Genomic DNA, 13,956 nt, shown 5'->3' with positions numbered 1-13,956 from the left:
CCCCCCCCGCTTCTCCTGACGCTGCTGAAGAAGAGTAATGCAGTCTTGAATTGGAGTTCAAGCAGGGCTTTGAGGAGTTTGAGGGAAGTCACAGCTCAGAGACAGGTGAACAGAAGAGTTGGGAAGTGTTAGAAGAAGGGGGGAGATGTGGAAGGGGAACCACCTGACACATTGTCACTGGAGAGTATTTCTGATCCCCCTTCCCCCAGAACTCGGCGTTCATTAAAGGTGCAGGAACAACGGAATCAGAGACATTTGACCACAGGTGGCCACCATAAGGGAAAGTGCTGTTGCTACGAAGGAGGGAGGAGGAACCCAGTTTGGAGCAACGCCATTGTTAAGGCTTGTTGCGTTCTTTTGTCTCTCGCTATTGGGATTGGATAAAACTCATTAAAAGGGACTCTACCTTGTTGTCTCTTCTCTTGTTGCAACCAGGGAAGGAATAGCCTTCCCATAGCCTTGACAGAGCCTTGACAGAAGGCTGCAATCTGATATGCACTTTGTTGTTGTTTAGTCGTTTAGTCGTGTCCGACTCTTCGTGACCCTCTGGACCAGAGCACGCCAGGCACTTCTGTCTTCCACTGCCTCCCGCAGTTTGGTCAAACTCATGCTGGTAGCTTCGAGAACACTATCCAACCATCTCGTCCTTTGTCGTCCCCTTCTCCTTGTGCCCTCCATCTTTCCCAGCATCAGGGTCTTTTCCAGGGAGTCTTCTCTTCTCATGAGGTGGCCAAAGTATTGGAGCCTCAGCTTCAGGATCTGTCCATCCAGTGAGCACTCAGGGTTGATTTCCTTAAGAATGGATAGGTTTGATCTTCTTGCAGTCCATGGGACTCTCAAGATATGCACTTACAGTGGAGTAAATCTCATTGACCTGTTCCTGCGCCCTATTCATGTCTCTACATAGGATTGTGCCATTAAGGTCCAATCAAAGGGCACAAACACCATGTTTAATTGAACACGGTTGGCCGCACTGCCAGAACAGAGCGCCATTTGGAATTTCCCTGGAAATTTAACTGGGTTTGTTGCATCACACAGAGAAACCGGCATCCGAAAAAGGATTGGTTTCCAAGTCTGGCGTGGAGTGCGCTGGGATTCACGCTTTACTGCCAAGCAAAGTGCTGTTTGCCCTTCTAATGCAACCACCTCTGGGGCTGGCCTGGTTTTACAAGAGAGGAAGGAGATAGACTGAGTGTTCTCCCAGCATGCATTTCTGCCCCACTTCTGGGCCTGCCTCAGCTTCTCGGAGTTAATCAGGCCGAAACGGCCTTCAAATTGCACAGCCGGCATTTGAGTTTGATTTGGAATCTGGCAGCATGAAATCCAAGGCACTCAGGGCGCAGGAGCAGATCTGGAAGGGTGATCCCTTTGGCCTCGCCACTTCAGCTTGGACCTTGCTATTTGGCAGTGTGGCGTAGTGGTTAGAGCAGTGGTTCTCAATGAGTGCTACGCTGGTGTGGCAGGAGAGGATGGCAAATGTGGCAGGAAAATTCAAGGGGAAATCAAAGAAACATTTCAACATTTCAACGTCAATTGACATTGGAGAGAAATTGAGTTGAGAAATAAGATTAAGGGTACACATTGATATGGGAATGTATTAGATAAAATGTAAATAAATATACAATAATAAGAGTACATTCATTTGTAAAAAAGGAATATACAACGGGATTGACAGAAAGTCTGTAGTGTTGTTGCATATATGATTTTGGAATAGCTTTTTGTCTTTGTTCTTTCTTTTCTTTCTTTAGGTATATAAATTTTGTATATAAACTTTGTATACATGTTGGAAATTATATTATAATAAGCCCTGTAATGTAATATGACAATGTATGCATATGTAACATAAGAACGTTAATAAATAAATAAAATGGGGAGGAAAAAAGAAGAAGAAGAAGAAGAAGAAGAAGAAGAAGAAGAAGAAGAAGAAGAAGAAGAAGAAGAAGAAGAAGAAACATTTAAACATTTCAAGAGCATTGGCTATTCTTCTGCAGTTCCCCACAACATCTTGTTTCTGAACAGGGATTTTCAACTCAGACAAATGTGAAAGATCAGTAAAGAGAAAGGTCTCTTTGTGTTGGTGCGGAGTTGAGAGTTTGCTAGGCTCAAATTAGACCTAAAATAAATGAGATTGCCCAGCAAATGCAAGCTCACACCTCTCAATGACTTTGTTTATGTACATACTTGAGGCACATATGTAAGAGGCTCATTTATAATTATATTTTGGGAGTGATTCATATTCTTATGTAGTTGCATTGCTTAATAATAATAATAATAATAATAATAGAATTTATATACCGCCCTATACCCAGAGGTCTCAGAGCGGTTCACAGAAAAGATCAACATAAAAACCAAAATGTACCGTATATATGATCAAAATAAAAACAAGAACCCAATAACACACACATACACACCCCACCCAAAAGAAATACTTTCTGGATGTCCCATGATCATATTATAAAGTGGTTGCATTCTATGCTTTAAAGCAAGCACTGTTGTTTCTTTTTGTTTTCCAATGTGTTTCTTCATTTTAATTTTTTAAAAAATATTTTGTTGGGAGCCACCCAGAGTGGTTACATTGCAAAACATGGGGGTGGGGGTTTTTTGCTGCAAACTCTGCAAAACAACTGCAAAACTTTGGCACGAAGTTGGAGGGGATCCCAGATTTCGGGGTTCGTAGTTCACGAATCCCATCTGGTTGGCCACTGTGAGAGCGGGGTGCTACGCTAGACAGGTTATTGAACTGAGCCATCAGGCTTCTCTTACGTTTCTGTGTTCTTATGATCTCTTTTCTTCTTCTAGAATTGACTCATGATCTTGAAACAAAGGAACTGGAAGCCAGTCAGCAAGGTAAGAGGAAGCCCCCTTTGTGGGTGAGATGTTCTTAAAAGCATGAGACTCTTCATCTATGATTCAAAAAGCAGGCGAGGCATTTGTATAGCTCTGTCCCAGTTTCAAAACCGGGACTCTCCGGTTAAAAGGGTTTGGTAGCAGGAGGTGAGAAAAGATGCCTCTCTGCCTGACTCCCTCGAAAGCCACTGCCCCTCAGAGGTCACGGTGCTAATTCTTTTTATATATATATATATATACACACACACACACACACACACACACACACGCATATATAAACTTTAATAATGTGTTTTAACCTTCTACAGGAGACCAGGCTGGTCTCATCCCTGTTTTCCTTCCACCACCAGACAAAGCCTTTTTTGTACCAATGAGCCTTTGGCCCCTAGCTAGCTGTTGTCTTTTTGTGTGTGTACGCTTTTAAATGTTGTTAAGTGTTTCCAGTGCAGTTTTTGATAGGGCTACAGTCATACCTCGGAAGTTGAACGGAATCCATTCGGCTTCCAAAACTTTCGGAAACCTGGGCGCGGCTTCCGATTGGCTGCAGGAAGCCGTGGAAGGCCCATCGGATGTTTGGATTCCAAAGAACATTCCAAAGAACGTTCGTAAACCGGAACGCTCACTTCCGGGTTTGCGGCATTCAGGAGCCAAACGTTTGACTCGCAAGGCATTCAACTTCCGAGATACAACTACTTATTTGCTATTTTTTAAACCTCTATATTTATTGCATGTTCTTCCTTGTATCTGTTTCATGCTAAGATCCACTTTGCATCCTGCACTGGGAGAAAAATGAGAGATGAATAAAATAAAAAATCCCTTTCAATGGGCCTGCTCTGAGTAGGACAAAAAGGTAAAGGGACCCCTGACCATTAGGTCCAGTTGTGGCCGACTCTGGGGTTGCGGCGCTCATCTCACTTTATTGGCCGAGGGAGCTGGCGTACAGCTTCCGGGTCATGTGGCCAGCATGACTAAGCCGCTTCTGGCGAACCAGAGCAGCGCACGGAAACACCGTTTACCTTCCCGCCGGAGTGGTACCTATTTATCTACTTGCGCTTTGACGCACTTTCAAACTGCTACATTGTCAGGAGTAGGGACCGAGCAACAGGAGCTCACCCCGTTGCAGGGATTCAAACTGCCAACCTTCTGATCGGCAAGTCCTAGGCTCTGTGGTTTAACCAACAGCGCCACCCGCGTCACTCTTGAGTAGGACTAGCTTTGGCTAAAACCAGTGCTATTTTTTTCTAGAAAAAGAGGTGCCAGAACTCACCGTGAACTCCTCCCCTGTTCTCTTATAATGACAATGGCACCCACATGAGAGGTGCCAGAACTGAGTTCCAGCTGGGGAAAAAAAGCCCTGGCTAAAACCCAAGGCCTTGAAAATAGTTTCATTTCCCCAGCTCTCCCAGGGGTGAATGCTTTTCGACCCAGTCCTAATTCTTAGCGACAGTGCGGCCAGCAGAGGGTGCTGAGTGAGCGTGTGATTGGCGTTCCCTTCTAGGCTTGGAACAGTTCCCAAGGATTCCACTATTATTCCGCTTTGCCGTCTTGGTTTCTGGCCTGGCCTAGTTTCGCTCTTTACCAATGATGTTTACGGGTATTGTTTGAAAGTCTTCAGACTCAACAAGCTGGCATCAGGTACTCAGAAGCCTTTTTTCCTCACCGCTTCCCACTGCATGGGTGCACAGGAAAAAGAAGTCAAGATGTTTGGATCAGTGGTCCAGATTGGATTCCATGACATTCATTATTTGCACATCGCCCGTATTTCTTGCCCAGGATCGGTGTGATCATTAGAGTATCCGACTCTCTCTCTCTCTCTCTCTCTCTCTCTCTCTTTCTTACATTTGTATATGCATCTTCAAATATCTAACAGGCTGTCACATGGAAGATGGCGCCTCCTTGTTTTCTCCAGCTCTGGGCGGTAGGACTTTAACCCAGGACTTCAAGTTACAAGAAAGGAGAACATCTGGAAGAACTTTCTTACAGCAAGAGGTGCCAGCTTCTCTAGAGGATTTGGGGGGGGCAACATCCTCTGAATATTGAGGGGGCTCAACCCCCTCCAGAAAAATATTCAACTACATCAGCCCCTGGGAGTTGGCACCTATGTCTGACAGTAAGAGCTGTTTGACTCCCTTGGGAGATTGTGGACTCTCCTTCCTTGGAGGTTTTAAAGCAGAGTTTGGATGGCCATCTGCCATGGATGCTTTAGCTGAGATTCCTGTATTTCAGGGGGTTGGACTAGATGACCCTCAGGAGGTCCCAACTCCACGATTCTATGATTTAGTGATTGCTTAAACCCCAAACCAGCAGTGGCCTTCGTGGTCAAGTGACAAAGCCACCAATAGGAGGACAGGAAGCTGCCTTATATCTGACCGTAGTTCTATCTAGCTCAGTGTCGTGTTTCCCAAAGTTGGGTCTCCAGCTGTTTTTGGACTACAGCTCCCATCATCCCTAGCTAGCAGGACCAGTGGTCAGGGATGATGGGAATTGTAGTCCTGCAGCCTTTGCTGCCGAGTGATGAAGGGGAGAGAGAAAAGGTCCCAAGATCTTTATCGCCAGGAGCAGCTCTTTTATCACAGCGAGGTGGTGCTGCAGAGCGTCTGGCGGCCTCGCCTTGGCCCTGGAGGCAAAAGGCGAGGCTGCAAGTGGCACAACAAAGGCGTTTGAGGCGTAGACGGCAGCAGGAAGTCTCAGGCGAATGGAATGCTGGTGGAAGGCAAACGCAGAGAAGCGAGTGGCCGATTCCGAAAAAAGCCTCTCCTCCTTCTCTGCCACACCCTGGAGGAGGAAACAGCACTGAGCGAAACGTATCCGGTGCGCCTTGATGTCCTCAGCTGCCCTTTGTAGGTTCAGATAAAGCAGAAGTCAGCCCATTAGGGGTCACCAAGGGCAGCCCCACCAACCTCAGCCAGCCCTCAGAAACCTGCCTTTGATAACTGCCTTTCTGGAAAAGAAAGTCACTAAAAGTATCCAAAGAGCAGAGCTTGAATGACCGTTTCTTTGTGATATGGCACGATTTTATTTATTTCCATCAGAAGAGCATGGAACTCTTCATCTTAGGGTTGTGGGTTCAAGCCCCACATTGGGCAAAAGAGTGCTACCCTGCAGACAGATGGACTAGAGGACACACACACCCCAGCCCCTTCCAACTCTACAAATCTATGATTCTAGGCAAATATGGAGGTTGTTCAGTCCCACCAGCACATGCAAATGTCTGGCTCATTTAAGACTATGCAAAAGAGTTTTTTGGATTTGATATCCCGCTTTATCGGGGACACGGGTGGTGCTGTGGGTTAAACCACAGACTTGCCGATCAGACTTGCTGAGCAGAAGGTTGGCGGTTCGAATCCCCGCGACGGGGTGAGCTCCCGTTGCTCCGTCCCAGCTCCTGCCAACCTAGCAGTTCAAAAGCACGTCAAAGTGCAAGTAGATAAATAGGCACCGCTCCGGCGGGAAGGTAAACGGTGTTTCCGTGCGCTGCTCTGGTTCGCCAGAAGTGGCTTAGTTATGCTGGCCACATGAACCGGAAGCTGTATGCCGGCTCCCTCGGCCAATAAAGCGAGATGAGCGCCACAACCCCAGAGTCGGCCACAACTGGACCTAATGGTCAGGGGTCCCTTTACCCTTTACCTTTATATCGGATGTATAACCAGATGTTGCTGGATTCTCCGATATCCAGCAACCCCAGGATGGTGACAGGAGCGAGCCAGCAGGAAACCACACTGAGCCAGTTGGCGTTAACTCTTTATTAGCAAAAGCAAGATCTGCACAGGTGTGTCGGGCCTAATGAACACAGCAACATATGTCCGGCAGGTCTTTTCCCCATGAAGCAGTTGCTGAGACGGAAGGTCTCTGCCTCCCCGCAGCTGCCTAAGTCCCCTCCTCTCCAGGGTTTTCCCCAAGCAATCTTAGACTGCGCCTACATGGAGCTAATTTCTCCTCCGCCCTCTTCATGCCTCTCCTGGTACTGGAAGACCAGCGGGGAAGGGAGCTTGTTGCAGCAGCAGGAGGAGACACCCATGCCTCTTCACCAGCCAGACTCATCTCTGCCTCTTGGCCTCCTCCCACTCTCCTGCTTCAGCTTCTGACTCTGGACTTCTCTCTGCCACAGACCCTCCCCGCTCACTAAGCTCTGCTACCTCTTCAGCTTCCGACACCTCCTGTTCCCAGTCTTCTCCCTCTGACCACTCACTGTTGTTCCACCACCGCTCCCCAGGCTCTGAGCCTTCTTCTCTTGGGGGTCCCCCATCTGACTGCTCCCACCATTCCTCTGCACCCAACCGGTCTGTGGCACCTAGCCAATGGTCAGCAGGAGGGTGGGATGGCAGTTGTAGCCCCAGAACCTTCTGGAGGACCACAGATCCCCATCCCTGGGCTAGGTGAGGACTGTGCATGACAACATGGGATATCAGAATGACTCATTGCTCTCTAAACTCCTAACTAGAAGAGGGCAAGCGAGGTGACAGGGGAAGAGCAGGGCAAGAGCAGCAAATTCATTTCCTCCTCAGCATCCTCCGATCTGCAAGCAACTGACTCACGAGCAACCCTATTCCACACGAGAGCCCGCCTCCCATCCTATGGATTCTTTGCCTATGTCAGCTTTCGCTATCCCAACATCTTATAGGACAATAAACTGATGATGAGTCAAATCATTGCTTCCCCCTTGACACCTTGTGTACATCCACATCTCTCAAAGAGCTCCTTGTAAGCCTCTGAAGAGGCAATGCTGGGAAGCAATTCTGTGTAGGAGAAGGGTTGAAATAATAATAATAATATTAATAATAATGAAAAGAATCCACAAACTGGAACGCCCTCTGGACAGGTTTTTGCATGGCTAATCCTTTGGCGAGGATGTCTTTGCATTACAGCGTCTGAGAGGTGTGTTAGCAGGCATTTACAAAGAAAGCTGGAAGTGGAAGCAAAGTGCCTTCTTCTTCTTCTTCTTCTTCTTCTTCTTCTTCTTCTTCTTCTTCTTCTTCTTCTGTGGAGACTGGATATCATCCTGCAGGCATACCAGATCTGTGCGCTCCAGCTGTCTTTTGCCTGGGCCAGTCCTGGTTTTTCAGTCTGGCAAGCCAAAACAGGTCCATGGCAAAGATCAACAAGACCACTACCCACCAGGCACTGAGCTTGTGGAGCTATCTGTAGGGAGTCGTTCCTCCAAAAACTGTGTCATCGGGCAGTGAAAAGGGTGATAGAGCACATGCTTTTCAGCCTACATTGACAGAAAACCCATTCTGTGTCCAGGGTGGCTGTCAACCAGCTCCATTTGGTAGGCCGGCTGAGACCCTACCTGCCTGTGCGTTGTCTCGCCAGAGTGGTACATGCTCTGGCTATCTTCTGCTTGGACTACTGAAATGCTACCTTTGAAGGTGACTCGGAAACTGCAACTAATCCAGAATGTAGCAGCTGGACTGATGACTGGGAGCGGCCGCCGGGACCATAGAACACGAGTCCTAAAGGATCTGCACTGGCTCCCAGTACATTTCCGAGCACAATTCTAAGTGTTGGTGCTGACCTTTAAAGCCCTAAATGGCCTTGTCCTTGTAAACCTAAAGAGGTGGCTCCAACTCCATTGTTCAGCCTCTGTTCTTTGGACTGTTGTCCATTGTTCGGACACTGAAGTTCCACCTCTGAGGGCCTTCTGGTGGTTCCCTCACTGCAAGAAGTGAGGTTACAGGGATCCAGGCAAAGGGCCTTTTTCGCAGTGTTGCCTTCCCTGTGGAATGCCCTCCCATCGGATGTCAAGGAGATAAACAACTATCTGACGTATAGAACACATCTGAAGTCAGCCCTGTATAGGAAAGCTTTTAATGTTTGAGGTTTTATTATGCTTTTATATTTGTTGGAAGCCTCCCAGAGTGAATGGGGCAACCAAGTGAGATGGCTGGGATGTTGTTGCTGTTGTTAATCTTCAATGTTCTAGAATCTTCAGTGTTCAGTCTTCTAGAATCCTTGAGTTGGAGGGCAACTTGAGAGAACATCTAGTCCAACCTCAACCCCATCCATGGTTCTTACATTTTCATCCCACATTGGAAATTGCAGGGGGCTGGGCTAAGCACCCTTGGGGTCCCTGCAATACTATGATTCCCCTGAGGACATCTTGAAGAGTCTCAGGGCTCATCCACACTTCCCCTTGTCCGTCTGCTTCCCCCTGGGTAAAACTGCTCTTTACAGTGATCAAATGGAGCAAAATGTGTTTTCTCCAGGTGGATATTTTCTCTGATTCCACACTAAAGATCAGGTTTTCCCAGGGAAAGGAGTGGGGCAAGGGGAAACTCCTTGGACCCATATCTAGAAAGTGTGGGTCAAGCAGAAAACCGCTCAGCCCCATGCTTTTCAAAGCAAAAGTGCGGATGTGCCCTCAGTAGACCATTATTTATTTTCATTTCACTTAAAAATATTTCTATAGCCCAAATATATTTGGGGACCCCTCCCCCCCAAAAGGGGCTCAGCCTTCAGGAGCTGCCCCCCTCCCTGTTCATGATTGTTTGGGTTTTCTGTTTCTTCTGTGCATCCACAAGTAGCACCGGGACTAAGTTCACAGTTACGTCTTCTGCATCTCGTCTGCCCTTGTTTTTGTCCACTTGAAAAATCTCAGTTAAGAAAAAGAAAGCCCAAAAGCCTCTCTCTTTCTCTTGAATGTAGACCTTTTTCTTTTTTCTTTTGAAAATCTTTTTTATTCAGTTTTACACTATGCATTTAAATTCAAACATTAGACATCATCACCAGCATTTAGGATTCCCTGAATCCTTAGACTCCCCTCCACCCTTCCATGGTTTCCATTTTCAATCTTTTCCTACTGCATCACATATTTCCTCCATTTTTCTTAAAGAATCCATTTTTACCTTAGTTTTTAGTACATTACAAGCATTACTCAAATCCTGCCAAAGTTTTTACTTGCTTACAATGTTCTCTTAAGCAAATTGTAATTTCCCCCCATTCCTTATTAAAGTTCCTCTCTTCCTGGTTTCTGATTTTCCCGGTCAATTTTGCCATTTCACCATAGTCCATCATCTTCATCAGCCATTCGTCTCTGATCGGGACTTTATCTTCTTTCCATCTCCGAGCCAGTAGTGTCCGTGCTGCTGTTGTCGCATACATAAACAATCATTTCTGCTCCTTTGGTATCTCTGCACCTAAAATTCCTAGTCAAAAAGCCTCTGGTTTTCCCCAGAAATGTTATTTTAAACTTTTTTTTTCCAACTCATTATATATCCAGTGGTACCTGGATATATAGTTACCTGGTGGTACCTATATATCCAGTGGTACCTGGATATATAGTTACAGACACTTCAGGTTACAGACACTTCAGGTTACAGACTCCGCTAACCCATAAATATTACCTCAGGTTAAGAACTTTACTTCAGGTTGAGAACAGAAATCGTGCTACAGCGGCACGGCTGCAGCAGAAGGCCCCATTAGCTAAAGTGGTACCTCAGGTTAAGAACAGTTTCAGGTTAAGAACGGACCTCCAGAACGAATTAAGTTCTTAACCCGAGGTACCACTGTATATATATCATTTCCAGGAATGCTTTTGTTGTCTTGCACGTCCACCACGTGTGGTAGAACTTGCCTTCCTTCTCCTTGAACTTCCTTTTGGCTAAGATCAAGTGTAGTATCTGTTCTTCTCAGTTTAATATCTTGATATGTTCTCTATTTGTAGACATCATTGACCAGGAGCTGGAGGAGAAGTGCAAGATCATGGAAGCCCAGCTGCAGGAGAAGGAGATGAACAACGTGGAGCTGCGCAAGGAGCTGAGGCACAAGGAGAGCTTGGTGGCTGCCCTCCGCTCCAACCTGAGGAACAAAGAGAGGAAATTCCTGGAGGAACTGAAGAGAAGGAGCCACCGGGTGACCATCCTCAACACAGAGCTGCAGAAGCAGACGGAGGCGGCTGCCTACCTCTCCTTCCAGCTCCACGCCACCAAACAGAAGCTCCACAGTTCCCGGCAGAGCGGGAAGGCCCTGCCTGAGATGCCCCCTGAGAAACCTTTCCTCCCTCCGCCCTGCGGCGAGGCGAGGCCCAAGAAACGGACGCAGAAGTCCCACACTCGCCGGCAGGCTTCCAGCAACTTCCACAGCAGGGGGGCCTTCAAGGAGCCTCCGTCTCGCGACCGGCTGAGCAGCTTCGAAGACGTCGAGCCCATGCCCGACCCGGCGCTTTTCCTGTACATGAAACGGCACCACACGCCACCTCACCGCCAGAGAGCGGAGCATCACAAAGCCTCGGCCTTGTCCGCTAAGGCGGCCGCCGACCAAAGTGACCCCAAAGGCAGCCGGATGAGGTCGTCCGCCCGGCAGGCCTCCTCGGAGCCAACGGAAGCTTCCGGAGGCGCCAGGACTTTGGGCAAGCCACGGCCGTCTTCCAAAGGGGAGCAGCGCAAGCGAAGCAGCCCCAGCCCCCAAACTTCGAAAGATGTTGACTAAAAGGGGGCAGGCAAGCGAGAGAGATATGATAGAAAAGGGGGGAAACACATGCAGCCATTTTGAAATTGCTTTTCTTAAGAGGTCACACTGGGGAGGGGGGGCGATCTTTTCAAGTACATCCCTAAATTAGAGGTAGTCTAGAGGGGAAGTGCTGTGGGGCCTCGTAGGTGCCACCATTTTGTCTACCAAGTTGGGAACGGCGTCCACAACAGCGGAACTGCCAAGGCTGGAGTGGTTTTGGATGTTGCGGTCGGAGCCGCAGTGAATGTAGCCACCACACCGCTCAACAAGCACTGCACAACGTCTCGGTAAAGAGGATCGAGGAACTGAACCTGAAGTTTCCGTGCCTTCAGATTAACAGCTTTTTGCGTTTGTTTGCTTTTTTAGTTTTCCCGTTTCGAATTCTGACATCAGCTTCGAAAGCCTGCTGTCTGAAATCTCTGCGTCAGCGGCAAAAACTGATCCTTCGGTGCTGGCAGCTGGGTTTTTGACTCTTCTGAATGTGTACGATTCATCCCATCTTAAATGGGTGTGATTTTCTTTTCCGTTTCAGCACTAGTTGCGATACCTTTGGCTCAAAGAGAAGGTGGCCTCAGAGGCTGGTTATGGGAGAGTGTTTGGGGAGGGGGCTTTGATGGGATTTGCTGGGGAGGGAGTAGGTTTTGGGGGAGTATCTAGAGCAGGGTATTCTTTTAAGAAAGTAGCATTCAATCCACCTCCTTTGGGGGGTCGCACGACGAGGGGTTGGACAACAAAGTGCAACTCTAGAAAACATAAACATGAATGGTGACCATTGTTCTGCTTAAGTATAGGAGAACAGTATAACACCAGAGTTGAAATCCTGGAAAGTATTTGTGATGGATACCCAGGCTTAACTTACAGGGCTGCCAGAGAGATTTTAGCCCATTGGTCTTCTGTGACTGCCTCCTTGGCTATTTTTTGGAAGCTACAGGGGAGGCTGTGTCTAAAATTGTGAGGGGTGTTCTGCCCAAGGAGGTTATGCCCTCTATCTCCCTGCCCCCCATAATCCAAGTACCAATGGGCATAGTGCAGTACAGGGTGTGATAGCAGGCATCCATCCTCAGAGGTATTTGGGGAGGGATTTAAGTAAGGCTGGGTCTACACTGATCTGGAAAACGCTATAAAAAATGCTGTTAAAAATATAGCTCCCAATGCAATTTCCCATTGGCGAAAGTTCGCTGCTCTATGGCGCCCTCTGGTGTCACATTTTTATAACACATTTTTAACTCACCAGTGTAGTTATAACTCACCAGTGTAGATTAGTCCTAAGTCTTAAGTCTCTCCTGCAAGGCTGAGAACCCTATGACCCTCCAGATGTTGCCGCACTACAACTCCCTGATCATCAACTGGGGATTATAGGAGCTGAATATCTGGACGGCCACCGGTTCCCCATCTGTGGTCTTCTCCTTTTTCTCTCTTTGCTTTTGCACTCTGCAGGCAGGGAAGATGCTTCTAATTCCTAGGCACACCCAGTGTTAAATGGGGAGATTTTGAAAGTGAAATCTGAATTTCAAGCCAAACTTAAATGCTGGGTTTAGGGTTCTTTTTTTTCTTTTCGGGCCAAGTTTTGAATTTGGACAAATGTTTGTCTTGGGCAAAAGCTGAATCATAACCACAGGGGTATGTATCTATGCATTCCAGTTCCTAGGTTCTAACATCACAATACTAAGAGCTCAAGTTAAAGTATCTACTCAGTACTCATATGATAGAGGGGCCTTTGGTGACTATTTCTAGATGACCACAAGAGGACCATGATTTGGCTGAAACTGAGGGGGAGCCAGCAGAAGCATCCAACATTAGTCGTACTCAGAGCAGATCCATTGGAATGAATGGGTGTAATTAACTTTAAATTTGTTAATTGCAATGGCTCTACTCCGAGTAGAATTTAGTTGACTGTGGAGCTTATGCATTCCTGTCTCCCGCTCCAATAATTTGAGTACTGACCTGCCCAAGAGGAATAATTCAGGTTTTTGGTTTTTGTCTTTAAAAAATATGTTTGGGGACCCAAATCATGAAGGACTGGGGATTTTTCCAGCCTTGGTTGGCCTCCAAGTTAGGGTGCTGAAAGCCTATCCAGCATAATGGTGAAGGGGAGGGGTTGGATATGCTCGCATAGAATCATAGAACTGTAGAGTTGGGACCCTAAGGGCCATCTAGTCCAACCCCCTGCAATGCAGCCATGTATAGGAAGAGACAAAAAAATTGCACAGCAACCTGTTCACTGAAGTGGAGTGAACGGGGCGAAATCAACCAACCTCAGTCTAGGCTAGAACTCCACCATCTTCCATGGAGTTCTGAGACGGAGACGTTTGGTTCCAAATTCTCGTCGACAGATGGCTTTACCTTTTGAGGCAGAAGACGGGCCGCTGAATGACAATCAAGACGGTTGAAAGGGTATGGCTTGGAATTCAGGAATTCAGGAGTTCTGGGAAAGCCACCGAGGTCTAAAAATACGCATCCGTCCGTGTCCATGCTCATGAGCTTTGCTGTATACACACCATGCACGGAAATCACATTTGCTCTCCGCAAAGAATCCTTGGAACTATAGTTCACACCTCGCAAATCTACAACTCCCAGCGCCCTTAGCAAACCACAGTTCCCAGGATTCTTAGGGTGGGTGGGGAGGTGCTTAATATGTATGGTGTGTAAGTTTAGCTTACA

At 47.3% G+C, this 13,956-nt stretch overlaps 1 protein-coding gene and 1 pseudogene across 1 annotated transcript in view; both read left to right on the top strand.

The window, feature by feature from the left end:
• CCDC92B (coiled-coil domain containing 92B) overlaps positions 1-12,839 on the top strand; it is a 31,474-nt gene extending 18,635 nt beyond the window's left edge. The window contains exons 3-4 of the mRNA XM_053367746.1: positions 2,800-2,847; positions 10,511-12,839. Coding sequence (XP_053223721.1) covers positions 2,800-2,847; positions 10,511-11,274 — 812 coding nt within the window. The 3' untranslated portion in view covers positions 11,275-12,839. The remainder of the gene's footprint in view (positions 1-2,799; positions 2,848-10,510) is intronic.
• On the top strand, positions 10,421-10,526 carry LOC128403251 (uncharacterized; annotated as a pseudogene).
• Positions 12,840-13,956: the final 1,117 nt, after the last annotated feature.

The sequence above is a fragment of the Podarcis raffonei genome, chromosome 15 (assembly GCF_027172205.1).
Source record: "Podarcis raffonei isolate rPodRaf1 chromosome 15, rPodRaf1.pri, whole genome shotgun sequence".
Taxonomy (NCBI): Eukaryota; Metazoa; Chordata; class Lepidosauria; order Squamata; family Lacertidae; genus Podarcis; species Podarcis raffonei.
Note: the sequence above shows the minus strand (reverse complement) of the source record. Positions and strands in the feature narration are given on the sequence as shown.